General features: G+C 34.8%; 1 protein-coding gene and 1 long non-coding RNA gene across 5 annotated transcripts in view; one reads left to right on the forward strand and one right to left on the reverse strand.

Moving 5' to 3' along the window:
* The window catches only part of LOC131482060 (uncharacterized), a 149,483-nt gene that overhangs the window by 76,028 nt on the left and 59,191 nt on the right, over positions 1-14,264 (forward strand). The window lies entirely within an intron of this gene.
* The window catches only part of EYA4 (EYA transcriptional coactivator and phosphatase 4), a 279,788-nt gene that overhangs the window by 46,781 nt on the left and 218,743 nt on the right, over positions 1-14,264 (reverse strand). For 2 of the 4 annotated variants that reach the window (XM_004587245.3, XM_004587244.3), the window contains exons 5-9: positions 9,861-9,953; positions 5,437-5,503; positions 4,118-4,260; positions 3,875-4,018; positions 2,140-2,219 (exon numbers count right to left, since the gene is read on the reverse strand). In XM_004587245.3, the coding sequence (XP_004587302.3) occupies positions 2,140-2,219; positions 3,875-4,018; positions 4,118-4,260; positions 5,437-5,503; positions 9,861-9,953 (527 nt within the window). The remainder of the gene's footprint in view (positions 1-2,139; positions 2,220-3,874; positions 4,019-4,117; positions 4,261-5,436; positions 5,504-9,860; positions 9,954-14,264) is intronic. The other 2 variants (XM_058673473.1, XM_036494076.2) reach the window with 1 other exon arrangement.

A 14,264-nucleotide genomic window follows, 5' to 3' on the forward strand; every position in this document is an offset into this window, starting at 1 on the left:
AACGTGTCAAGGCACTGTTCTATTAAACTGGTTTACCCTCTAACCCTGACGACTTTCTAGGAGGTATTTTTATTTATGTCTTAGATGGAAGGAGACCTTGGCATCAAGGGCTAAATGATTTGCACACGTGGCACAGCTAAATCTTAAGGTGGGATTTAGATGCAGAGTCTCCTTCTTGCATCCATATGCAGAAGCTGTTAACCTGCTAATGTTCTTGTAGCATAAGGAAAGCTCACGCTGGAAAGAAAAACAAACAAACAAACCAAAAAAAACAAAACAAAGCAAGAACAGTTTTTGAGCTACTTTCATGTCCTATCACAGCCAACATATTCATTTGTCTTCTTGTTTCCATTTTTGGCTTTCTTCAAAGATGCTGAAGTTAGAGTAAATATGTTCTAAACATAAATTACATGATGTGATTCTGCTGTGATCTGCAGCAGTTTCCAATGGGTTTGGAAGAGAATCCAGAATCTTCACTGCAAGCTGTAAGGCCTGCTGTGAGCTGACCCTACCTTACCTCTGTAAATGTGGTTTCCCAAGTTCCCATGCGCTAACCACCAGCATTTTTCACTCCAACAATACCCTCAGGGTCCCACTTTTCAGAACTGTGGTGCGTGTCACCATCTTTACCTGAAATAGTTTTTTCCCGTGTTCATCACCTAATCAGTAAAAACACTGCCATTAACGTGCTTCCCCTGGTATTGCCTTCCATAAAACCTCCCATCCTCGAAATTCAATTTCTATCATTATTTGAGCAGGGTTCTGTTCTTGCTCTTCACACTTTCTGGTTGCCTCTCTCATTGTGCATTTTCTGGTTTATTGTCTCTCTCTCACCATGCTTCAAGCTCTGTGACATGGGACTCAGAACTCTTCCACCATTCACTTCATACTCTCCATTATTGACAACATATATTTCGTAAAATAATAAATTTGTTCTCAGATCATGACCCAAAATAAGAATTGTATCTTATGCCACACCCACTGTATGCAGGTAGAATTGGATCTGTTTTCTGAATCAATATTTAAAAATAAATTGTCTTCTCCTCTATTAATCTATTTGTAATCTCTGAAAGCACTGAAGTAGTGATTTTTGGATCAGTTTGCATGATGTGTATTTACGTGATTAAGTTTATTAGATCTTGTCATTGTCCAAAGGTCTGTTTCTTTGAAAGGACTGTGGTCTTCTAAGGAACAGGGACCAATGAATAACTTCAGCTCATTGCCATAAAAAATGCTATTCCCTGTTATATTAGTAATCAATATTTCCTTTTTGCCTTCTGTCATTTTAATAAAACTAAATTAAAGAAATAGATTAAATCCTTTTAATAAATCAAAAGAATAATCACTTCTGCAGTAACTTACATTTTAGAATTATAACAGTAGTCTAGTAATCATGTTAAAATATCCAATCTCAATGACTCTGAGCATGATGGCATATCAGGAAATAACAACACATTAATCTGAAGCATTAACCTATATCACAAATTCATTTCATTTTGAGATGATTAATTCATTCGTGGACACTCATGTTCCACAGAGAAGTCTAATAAGCTGTATTTTGAAACTCACAAGAACACAATTAGGAGGATTAATGACTACTCAGGCAGGGACACAGTGACAAAGGCACAACACAGCAACCATGAGGATAGCACAAATCAAAGATTTATTAAAACAAGTAACATGGATAAAACATTTTAAAAACTTTTTAAAGAGTCAAACAGTAGTTCTAAAGTAAGTTGTTCAATATCAATTTATTTTAAATCGAAATGTAATACGGTGTGACATAGAATTCTAATTATCAACTCTACAGCCCAATCTGTTGATTTTCTATTAATAACAATGTTTATCAAGAAAAATTGTGCAGTAGATTTTAAGATGATTCCATTCCAAATAATAAGTATAGCTGAAATATTCAGAGTTGTAATTATCAAAACGCCTAAAAATCCATATCAACATACCCCAAGAACTATGGAGCGCTAACATTATTATCCTGAGGCAGTATAACGCTAACATTATTATCCTGAAGCACTATATGAATTTTCAATAAACAAATCACATTCTTAGAAGTATACATGTGTGATAACTTGTCTTCAAAAATCAAAAATTGTCATAAAAATATAAACATAGAAGCAACTATACCTGCTGTGAACCACTAAAATTCGTTGAATTGGAAACTGAATTATTTGCATAGATAGTAGATGATGGTGCAAAACTGGAACCTAGAGATAAAGAAAAAATAAAATCATGTTTTAAACTTACTCATTGTAAAGTGATGAAAAGAATTCATTCTGAAGAATTCTGCGAGAAATATATTTGCATTTTGTTACAAAGCAGTGAAATTTGAGTTGAGAAAAGATTTAGGAAAACGTGCTTGGTGCAATCCCTCTTGTAACAGCTGGTAAAGCATTTGCGATAGCTGTTGTCCTACAACAGGAATAAGTGGGGACAGTCTCCACAAGGCGTGTGGTTAACGGTCAAGGGGGGCATTTCTATAAGTGCAGGGTAATCAAAAAAATATTACATATTCCGACACTTCTTCCAGGAAGTTACTAGAAATTTCATATCCCCATATATACTATATGCATTGAGTTTAATATTTAGATGGGGTTAGTACTGTAGGAACTATACATTCAGGATACACTTAGAACAAAGCCTTGTTCTCTCATGCCTTCTCTAAAAACAAAAGTAGCTGTGAATTGCTACTCAGACTTAGTTTTGAGAGTCTTCTACAACTTTAAATCAAGGTCTTAAATTGATGCTCTTTTTTTCCAAGTTAGGGCAAAATCAAGTGAACTCTCAATGACAGAGTCTTAAGGGAAAAAAGTGTTCTAACGGAATGCACTAGTCAAGCAGTAACACTATTAAGGCAACTGAACACCTATCAATATGCTTTTATTATCGATATATTGAGTATCAATGCAACTGATCTGGCCAACAGAAAAGAATTTGAGGATGAAACAAAACTGTTCCTGTACTCTCTGGCAGCCTACTCACTTAGTTCTGTGGCTCATGGTGGCCAGAACATATATGCAAAGATGTTTAAAACTACAGTCCAGGCAAAAAAAAAAAAAAAAAAAAAAAAAAGAGCGAGCGAGAGAGAGAGACTTGTTCTTCCAGTCAAAATATCTAAGTATTGTTTCAGTTGGTTAATGTGTCAACATTATTTGATGTAAATATATTAACACAATCCCAGATTTACGACTAATAATACAGAGGAAATGACACATAAAAACTAACTTTCAATGTTTCTCCTGCTAACAAAAATTTTGGTTGCAATCACAACACAAATATGAAATGTAATTATTTAAATAAGAGTCAAAAACATCAAAGCTAAAAGATGATCCCCATGGAAGACTGGAGAAGTACAAGTTGTATAGACAGTTATATTTAGAAAAATTGCATCAATAAATGAGAGGTATTTCAGGAATGAACAAAAAATCCTCAATCACTCCATGATAAGTAGGATTTAGAATAGTGCTAATTCTCTTTTAAATATAATCAAAATAGCAATACATACGTAAGAAATACCAAAAAGAAAACACTGGTTTGTGCTATGAATCTTTTAAATCGCTTAAGTCGACACCAAACGTGTGACTAACCTGGTGGTTGGCTTGGAGTTTGCTTTGCTTGGCCTCAGTTTCCTGCCAATGTAATGCTGCTTAAACTTAAGTATTTACATTAGGTATGGGTCATGTTTCTTGATGTATATTCAACTGTTTTCATCATGTTACTGCCCAGTTATTTTTCTTTACTCAAGAAACTGTGTGAGCAGTGGTAAAAACTGGTTTCATGACCGGATATTCCCAGTCTGAAGCCAAGGAGTCTTATACAAAGAATTAGTTCTCACAAAATCATTTTACGTGCAGCTACTTACCTGGCATTTGGTAAGAATATGGCGTCTGGCCTGGCTGTGGAGTAGAGAACCCGGGGCTGTAACTTAGGCAGCCACTCTGCAATGGAGACTGAGTTTGGGAAAGTCCACTCTCTGTTTTGATGGCAGGCAACATCACACCCAAATCTGTTTAGAAAATGCACAGAATATAAAACTACTAGAACTACTAGCCAGTAGGATTACCTGCTTAAAATCAAAGAAAGGAGAAGAGAAGATGTAAAATACCGTAAGTGGGAAGGCTGTAGGGCTGTCCTGTCTGCGAGTAGGCTGTGTAGACAGTTGTCTGTTGCATCCCGGAATATTGAGTCTGGCCTGCATAGGCAGACATTGTTTGAGCTGCTGGTGTAGAAAGAATGTGTGGATAGGGCCTAAATATCAGAAAAATAGCATTACTGTGGCAACAAAGACTGCATATGAATTCAGACAGCTTAGATTTACTGAAGTTCTAATACTGCCCAGGAAGCAATCCTCCTCCATTCCCACAGCACAGTTTGGACGTGTAGGGAAGACTATGAGTTCTAACAGCAGGAGAGCAGGCTCGGCTACCAACAAGTCTACCGACCTAGAAGAAATCATTGAAACTGCCTATATCTACACCTTATCTGTAAAATGAGAAATTTACTTTCACAGTTCTATCTGAAGTACCTTCTCTAAATATTCCCACTTATATCTGAACATGTAAATGTTAAAATACAGCCCACATCAGTAAACTTCTACCCTCTTGAGCACAAGACCAAGTACACCCACTAGGAGAAATTCCCTGCTTCAAAGTGACTAAAGAAGTCTACCAAAAAGCCTTCCAACTGGAAATCTTAACAGACAAAACCATAAACAGAAAAAGAAGCAAGGGGTTACCCGGATTCCTGGGATATAATGGAATACCATTTCCTATACAATAATGCTCCCTTTCACCTGGAGTTGCTCCTGGCCATCTAGTCCTAATGATATACTTCAGGACACTGGATGTTGCAGAACATAACCTACTATCTTTAAATGCATAAGTGTTAGGAGTCATATATCTTGGAACATATGGTTGATTCCAAATAAATTCAGACAGAAACTCAATGTAGCTAAGTGTGAAAGTTCATTACCATCCTCAGTAAGGTAGTTTACACATTAGGTATGAAAACACTAAAACATATTCTACAAAAATGTGTTTCTTAGAATGTGAAGTCCAATAAAAATATTTCTAAGATGGCATGAAACATGAAGTGTGAATGTCGTATAAGATACAGTTTTTTTAGATTCAAAGCAGTCAGTATTTTAATTTTTTTAAAAAATATATTCAGGTACAAACTTGAGACTTTCCTCAAGGTATAAACATCTAGAGTGAAGGGGGGAAAAAGTTGGTATTTCTAATCTATTCAAGACATTTAGCCACATGGATGCTCTATCTAAACCCTATGTATCCAACAATATGACAGAAACATTTATGTAATCACATGTTGATGCCAATTTAAAGCTTTTATATTATGTGAATATACATTAGTGAATATAAATCTGGAAATTTTTTTCCAACAAATCTGAATCTACTAAGTACTTACTTGGAAGGATACAGCTGTGGGGAATACTGGTGTGCTGATCTGGGGCTGTAGCCACTACTAGTTATGACTGCAAGACACAAACAAACCAGTGCACAAACATTGATTCACAAATCTATTTGGCCACAGTGCATATAACCACTTTGAAGAAATGATAATGCTGTACATACGTTTTGAAATCCATTCATTTTTTAAAAACAAATTCATTTTTCTAAAATGTGTTTTCGAGAGAGCAGTAGCTGCCTGAGCATTTTCTCTTATCTAAACTACTTCAAAATCTGTTCTAAGAACATGTAATGAACATTCCTCTCAGCAAGCATCCATCACTCCTCAGTTCTCCCAAAGGCGATAGCATGCTCTCAAGTGTAAAGTACGCTGTGAATAAACATATTTGTGTATAAGATAATTAAGGTTTTATGATACAATAAGTTTTTAGAGTTTACAACCTTTAAACAACTGAAACCTCCACATTTAAAGATTATTTGAAACATTATGGCACCATAAATTGGTCTTTTTCCATATTTAATATAAATACAGTACAAATTAAGAAAAATCTGGTTTCATCCTTCAATTTCTGATTGCAAATGCTGTTATTTTCTATTTCCCTTCATTTTCCAATCAGATGACTAGTTAAAAGTGTAGAACCAAAAATATTCTAGTAACAGGATATACCTAGAAAGTTATGGGTGCTAACAAAACACTTTTCAAAACATAATTAAGAAATGCAGTGGCAATCATATTTACAAATATATTTGGAACTATCAGTGATAAAACTGTTCTAAGAATTTAAGAGTGAAAAACATATCTTATTCATATTTCACCTAAACATACAGATCTACACTGGACTAATTCCAAAAACCTGGAAGTTTTTCATACTTTTGACTATCTGCATTGACCAAGACAGATGTATTGCAAATATACGGACTCTTACGTGTTGAGTCAATCCCTTCAGAGCTAATCCATACGGGGTGAGCACACAGAGTGTCTTTATTAAGCCATCTGCTGTTCATTCACTTTTCAAAAAGATTATAGTATACAAGGCAGTGCTGGAGTTAGTTTAGTCTAATCCATCATAGTTACACTTCAAAGTAGGATGACCTTTCTAAGTTGTTCAGAGTAATTCTTGAGCTAAACTGCTAGAATTATAAAAGTGACAAATAGGTTTAGGTTGCTAACTATTTTGTGAAACATGATGTATTTCTGTACCCAAATGTTATTAAATACCCTTGAGACCTGCTGCTTCATAAACACACAGATTTAATGTGTTTAAAATACTAGTTTGTCTACAAGAACCAAGTGTGAAAATTATACTTATACTTTCCATAATTGTGAGGTAAATATATATTCCAAAATATTATATTTGCTAAGTTAGAAAATTATCAAATATGACTACAAGTGTTATGGTCTAAACATTTTCAGGAATAAAAATTAAAATTAGTTCAATTTATATGTAAAGTATTTCAAGAATTAAAGGTAAGTTCATTTAGTCACAAAGCAGTTTCAAAATTAATGCACAGTTTTTCTTTCTTGCAATTTCATTTTAAAGCCCATGTAGAACTGAAAATAAATTAATCATAAAACCATTCATTTTCTACTTATTTTTTAAAAACTTAATGTTTGAAACTTTCAGGTTAAGTTAATGGGAATGGACTGTACCAAACAGAACTAAAGTAGCATTGTGCAGCAATAGTGTCATTTCTTGAAAAATTCAGGTTCATTTATTACTCTCTGAAAGTGAATAATCTATTTTGCAAAATATAATTAAGTAAGGCTCAATTCTAGGTTGTTCTGCCTCTTTCTCTTTTTAACTGGAATTTCATCTTTGTACACTTAAGATTTCAGTAATAAATATTACTCACTTACTTGCATGTTCATAAAAACCACAAATTCCTTAAGGAGACTAATCAAACAATGAAAAGAAGCATTAAGTAGAGAAGCCCTCTTGAATAAAGAACAAGACTATATATTCAGAGTAAAACAAATACACAAATGCAACCCTAAATAATACAGTATTATTTCTCCCTCTAATGAATGAACTTACAACATTAGAAGAATTAGCTCATCATACTACTGGGGATCTAGCACCATTTAAAATTTCAGATTAATGGCTAAATTTAACTTTCTACATGGACTAGAACATCTTTGCCCCAGAAATGAAAGTTATCCACATAAGAAATAAAAAGTACAGTTCATGCTTCTTCAGTAAAATCTAGTAATATTCTAACTCAGAAACTTAAGTAATGAATAACAACGACAAAACTGAATTTAAGTGAGTTTTGATTATGCTAATAAAATCAAAATTCTCCTTACAAAGATACTGCTGCCTATATCTGGGAAACCTATGATTGATTTCCAGTTGTCTTCTAATTAACCAATTACTCAACACACATATCCAGTGTACTTCATCGCTTCTGAACACAAAAATAAGCAAAACCTCTTATCTTCAAAATGTCTCTAAATTCAATTAAAATGAATTTTGGATTTGACACAGTTTAGATAAGCAAAGAGAAACAATGTGGTGGTGAAACTTTTGTTTACCAGGAGGCATTTAAATGTCCGGAGATATTTTTGTAACAATTGGAGATGCCACTGGCATTTTGGGGTAGATATTAGGACATTTTACATTGCGGACAATACCTCCCTAACAGTATTGAATTATCAATGATATTAATAGTACTACTGAGCATCCCTGTTGTTGGCCATCATTGATCATCAGTACTTTCTATGGTGTTGGAAAATATTCCATAACTGAGTTGTGCAATACAGTATCTACTAACAAAAAGCATCTATTAAACACTGCAATTGTGATTGTTATCATGATCGAAAAGAAAATTATGAATTTTATCAAATGTCAATTTGAGTGTAAAAATCTATTTCTGGCTATTGGCTACTTTATTGAGTTGCACAGGCCTTAGGGAGTTCTTAAAAGAAGCGAGAAAATGTCCATAAAGATAATGACTGAATTGTAACAGGAAGATTGTTCAGGTGTATTTCTTCTCTCATCTTCATGTTTTCGGATGGAGTATTTTAGGAAAAAACCCAGTGACTAGATTCTAGATTTAGTGACCAGTTATGAGCCTTGTTGGTGTGACTGTAACAACCTGTCACTTCTGTTTATGTTAAAATTACTGTCTTTAAAATGGATCAGGGAGCTCTGGAATTGCTTTAAAGCTAACATTTTAGAGTTTTGTTGTTCAGTTTGCCTAATGGTTTTGATGGCTGGGAGTGCACTATTGAAGTATGTCAGCAATTCATTCATAAATCTGTTTCTCTTTAAAACTTTGTTCTCATACATTGACTTTGCAATAATTGGACAAGTCACGGTAAATGGGCAATTGCGGAACAGTAATGTTGGTATCTACCCATCTTTTGGAAGACAGGTGAAGCATTACAAAATGTATAAACTGGCACATACAATTCACGCATTTTATGTACTGCTATTCATTTCCATTGCAGTACTAATATTTATATGAGTTCATGGCAATAGCTTTCTATGACTTTGAAGTAATAAAACTAAATCATCTGTATCTTTAAAGAAACCAAATACATGTCATAATGGCACCATTCTCGAAGTGATACCCCAATTCGCTTCACAAAATAACCCTTGGTGGGGGAGCAAGGGGAAATGCAGACTACTTTGCAGAACCAAGATTAATTACCATAAATGCTTCTCTAAGTTTAATTTTCATTCTTCTCTTACACATTCCTTCTAAGGTTTAAAAGAAAAAAAATTCGCCAAGTAATATGCCAAGGAGAATACTGCAACTTAAAAACAAAAAACACTTTTACTAAGTAAACTTAATTCATGCTCATGTGCCCAGCTGGGAGTTATCAGGTATTTATATTTTAAAAGGACTGATGTTGAAAGACACGCCATTGTTCTCTTTGAAGCACAGGAGTGCTCTTAGAGCCTGGGTTCTAATACGGCCAGCATGTGCTCCCCCTTAGCCCATTAACCTTTAATACATGTCATTCAGCTGCTTACACAGGAGGAGTTCTTTAAACCCAGAGAGGAAATAAGTTTATTTCAAAAGAACAAAATGGATAGTTTTACATTTAGAATGCTGCACCAAAAGCAGCTTTAATGTAATTTACATGAACAAGTAGAAGGAACAATGTCAGTTATTACAACCTAATTATTGAATTAATTAAACACTGTATAAAACAATTACAGAGGAAGCCAACTCTGCTTATCTACAACAAGAAAATAATGGGACTGTTTTGCTGTCAGCTGGAAGAATGAGTCCAAACTTGATTTTTAAAAAGGTACAGTTTTATGGCAAGTAGTTCTCCAAAAAGTGAATTTATTGCTGCCTTTGTAGAATCTAATGCTCTAACAGCTTTAATGTTAGTGCAGCTTATTCATAGGGAGCAGACGTCTGTGGGCCCCGACATGAATGTAAGGACACAGGAGCTAAAGGCTTTACCTGACCCAGTAAAAGTGTCAAGCGCTCCATCTCCAGTCGTGGTCGTGGTTTCACTGCTGTTCAGGGGCTCTGTTTTGACTGCAAGAAGAGACACTACGTAGAAGAATAAGGACAAGTGAGTTTTACTTCTAAATTTATATCAAAGACCCTGACCAGCTAGAGATTTTTCTAGCTACTGTGGGCATGCAAGAGAAAACTGGAGAAGTTGATGAGGACAGTTTGTTAATTTAACTTCTAACTGGGCATGCATTTACAGAGGATTTAATCAAAACCCTCTTACTGAACTGGCTCTGTCTGGCTTTCAAAGGTAGTAGGGTTTAAAATGGGAAACAGCACTATACATTTTCAGTCTGAACTCACCTAATCACACTCTGGTACAGTCAACAGAAAACAGAGTCAGTCTTCAGCACATTTAATTCAAATCATAACAAAAGAGATTGAGTAGCTTATATTTTATTTTTCCCAGAAGATGCTTTTTAAAAAGTTATGATTTCCTAGAAGTATAACGAAATAAATGTAGGTCTATTCATGGTTTGGGTGCAAATACGGCACTCATTAAATATTCTACTCTTAAAAAGACTTCGGAACCATTACATGTTGGGGTTTGTATTTTAATAGCATAATTGTTTTTAATGTGCAACAAAGATAGGCTTAGAATAAGAGACTACTTTGTATAGCCACATGTACTGCTTTTGAAAACACTTGTACTATCTCATAACACTCCCAGGTGTTGTATTATTTATAATACCCTCACTCGACAACGAAGTAGCCTGGCACGCATCACTACGATTTGATACAACATGAAGAGGGACAATGACAAATCCTCCACTCATTTGATCACACCATATTTTCCCTTTGCTGACAATACCCTACTACACATACCACAATAACAAGGGAATAAGCTGTTACTTTCTATTTAACACCTCTGGTCATAAATGGAATAACAGCTAAATAACTGAGAAGCAAGCCAATGAAAATGAAACTGATGACCAGTCAAACAGAACAAAGGAATAGCATAGATCACAGGCTACCCTATGCAAGTCAGTAATATTACTTCGTTAGAAAAGCAATCAGTTCATGGGGAAGCATGCGATAATAATCATGCTCTTTCTACAGGGACAGAATTGACCACACTTTCAGTGAGCCATGGTTAATTTAGGATCCATGATTAAAAATAACATGGCAACTTCCTGGAAGATTCAGAGGAGAACTGAAATTGTGAAGGTTGGAAAGAGGAAATTTTTAAACTTGTATTCCTAGCAGAAGGGAAATGTAAGCCTGACCTTGTAATATTAGCAATAATTTGAGAAGTAGTATTTACTTATTTGTGTAATAAAAATGAATTTATTATTAATCTTAAGCAGTTTTTTGCACAGCATTCCTATTAGTTATATTTTATTGATGAATATACTTAGCAAGACAAAGTTGTTTATTTCCTTATTTATTGAAAGATTAGTATGTGCAAAATACTGTGCATTTAGCTAGTCCTTAAAATAACTCTAATGGGGCCCGGCGGCGTGGCCTAGCAGCTAAAGTCCTTGCTCTGAACGCACCAGGATCCCATATGGGTGCCGGTTCTAACCCCGGCAGCTCCACTTCCCATCCAGCTCCCTGCTTGTGGCCTGGGAAGGCAGTCGAGGACGGCCCAAAGCTTTGGGACCCTGCACCCACATGGGAGACCCAGAAGAGGTTCCTGGTTCCTGGCTTCAGATTGGCACAGAACTGGCCGTTGCGGCTCACTTGGGGAATGAAACATCGGACGGGAGATCTTCCTCTCTGTCTCTCCTCCTCTATGTATATCCGCCTTTCTAAAAAAAAAAAAAAAATAACTCCAATGGATATGAACCACTGCATCTATTTAACACAGAGAAAAGGTCTGGACAAGTTACAATACAACAGAAAGAAGAGTTGAGGTCTCAGCTCAAAACTACAGCTCTAACCCTCATAATCTTTCCCCCTCAACAGTCTATGGCTTTTCACAATGGCTTGCAGCATGGTAAGAATGGGGCTGTCTTCTGGAAAAAGTCATCAGAAACAAATATGAAAAGTGAAAAGCATGGGCATAGGATTCGAAGGCAGGTATTCTATTTCTCCCTCATGATTGTTCCAAAACACAACAAGAAGTAGGAGGTTTTAAGAAATAATAGCACACAGTGAAAATATACTCGATTCCTCCAGACTAGTTCTGTGTTTTACAGGCATCACAACATTTGTTCCTCAAAGAAACATCATCTTCATGTCTCAGATGAGGGAATAGCAACAGAAAAAGTCCCATAACTTTCCCGTATTCACTAATGAGCTAGAATTTGAAATCAAGTCGTGTGCTTTCAGAATCCAAACTGTAATCTGCATTGCCTCCTATGTGGCAATAACTCATCTAGAAATGCTTTCTTTGACAAGATAGTGGAGAAAGTGTTTTAGACAGGTGAAGAGACTATGCACTGTGATGCAATGCCCGCATCTGGTTTCTGACTACGACAAAAAGGCATAGGCCGAAATTTTCAGCTAAACCTAGAAATAGTTTATTCACATTTCAGAATGCGAAGTAGCATTAACAGACATCTTTTGAGTCCAAATATGATATAAAATTATTTCGGTTTGAGTTTTTAAAATAACAATGGTGATTTTATATAATAACAAATATTTTTCTTAGCAATAGAAAGAAGTAGAGAAGTGAAATCACTACTTTTTACATACTTTAATTGATTTAGTGAAGAGATGTCAAAATATCAAGAAATTTTATCTTGACATTTATAAAACAGGGACCTGTTACAAGCATTATATAGTAAATATAGATAAAATATGAGACATGAAGTTCATGTTTAGCAAAGCTACAAAACAGCATATTTGAAATGCATTCTTTCTTCTGTTTCACTTTTGTTTGTATGATCCAAGTAAAATCAATAATATAATTATTATATAATAATATACTTTCCTAATATATAGTATGCATTTTCTAAAGGCAGGAAACCTTTAAAATTTTTTTTTCTAAAACTGTTAAGGCAAGATTGGTAAGATGTTCATTAATAAAATAAACCTTACTAATTTCGTAAAACTTGTAAAAATGATCAGTGTATGTGCTCTGGCATGTTCAAATACATTTAACCTTTATTTTCTCCTTAAATTAACAAAAAGTTTAGACAGTAGTATTTAATTGTCCATGAAATACTATAAAAACTAAAACCTATAGAACAGAAATATATTTTTCAACAAGTATAAATCTTAGAGAAAATATTTTAGTTCAAAAGCAACAATCATATTTTAATGTCCCAAGTGAAACGTGTTTGACATTTTTTTACATTCTCAAAATAAGTGAATTTAAATTAATTTCTCAGCCATCTCACTATTTATTTAGCTGTGACTCAAATGTTCTTCAAACAGCTAAATAGTGAAGAAGAAGCAGCAGGAGGAGGAGAAAAAAAAATGCATACATACATACATACATGGTTTGATTTTCCACTTTTCAGCTGCAACAGTAACTGGTCATTATGACCTAAATTAAAATCATGCATGCCCATTATCAGGCTTTGGTTATGTTTACTAAATCACTGAATTACTTTCTTCACTTCTCAAGCCTCAGCTGTGTCTGCATGCATGTATTTTCAAGGCAAATTTAATCTTACCTCTTAATAGTATCTTTAGAATATAACTACAACATGAATGTGCCTTAATTATTTTTGAAAAATTCTGATGTATTATCATAACTCAGATTGCATGTTTGTTACAATGAGGTTTAATCCTTGAAAAATGACATAACTAATTTCTACTTAAAACTGTATCTTCAGAAATCTGTTTTTATGCAGACATCCATTCACTTTTAAAGTATTATTTGTTTATTTTAGAGGCAGAGAGGGAGACACCTCCTAGTCACTGGTTCACTACCAAGGCTGGCTAAAGACAGCAGCCAGGAAGAATTCCCATCTTCCTTATGGGTAGTATGACTGCAGGCACTTGTGCCTTAATCGTTACATCCCAGGACCTGCAGGAAGCAGGAAGTGGAGCTATAGCCAGGCATTGAATCCATGGACTCTGAAATGGGATGCAGGCATAAAAACTTTCAAGCCCAAAGCTTACTACTGAAAGTTATCTGAAAGACTGTGATTTACTTTGCGAATTTTGTGGGAAAAAAAAGACTTAGAAGATAAATTTACTTTACAGCATGAAGATTTTTAGGCCACAAATTTGAGTATGCACAAAGGGTCTTCAAAAAGTTCATGGGGTATGTGTTTTATGAAAAACATTGTACACAGTTTTTAAAATTTTGCAACAAAATACATGGATCTCTGAATTCCACTTTCCCACAAACTTTTGGAAGTACTTTCATGTAATCCCATGCACACTTCTTCCTCAGTCACAAAATCACACATAGTGACTTTAGACAGCTTAACCTCTACAAAGTATTTC

This window comes from Ochotona princeps, chromosome 1 (genome assembly GCF_030435755.1).
Source record: "Ochotona princeps isolate mOchPri1 chromosome 1, mOchPri1.hap1, whole genome shotgun sequence".
NCBI lineage: Eukaryota > Metazoa > Chordata > Mammalia > Lagomorpha > Ochotonidae > Ochotona > Ochotona princeps.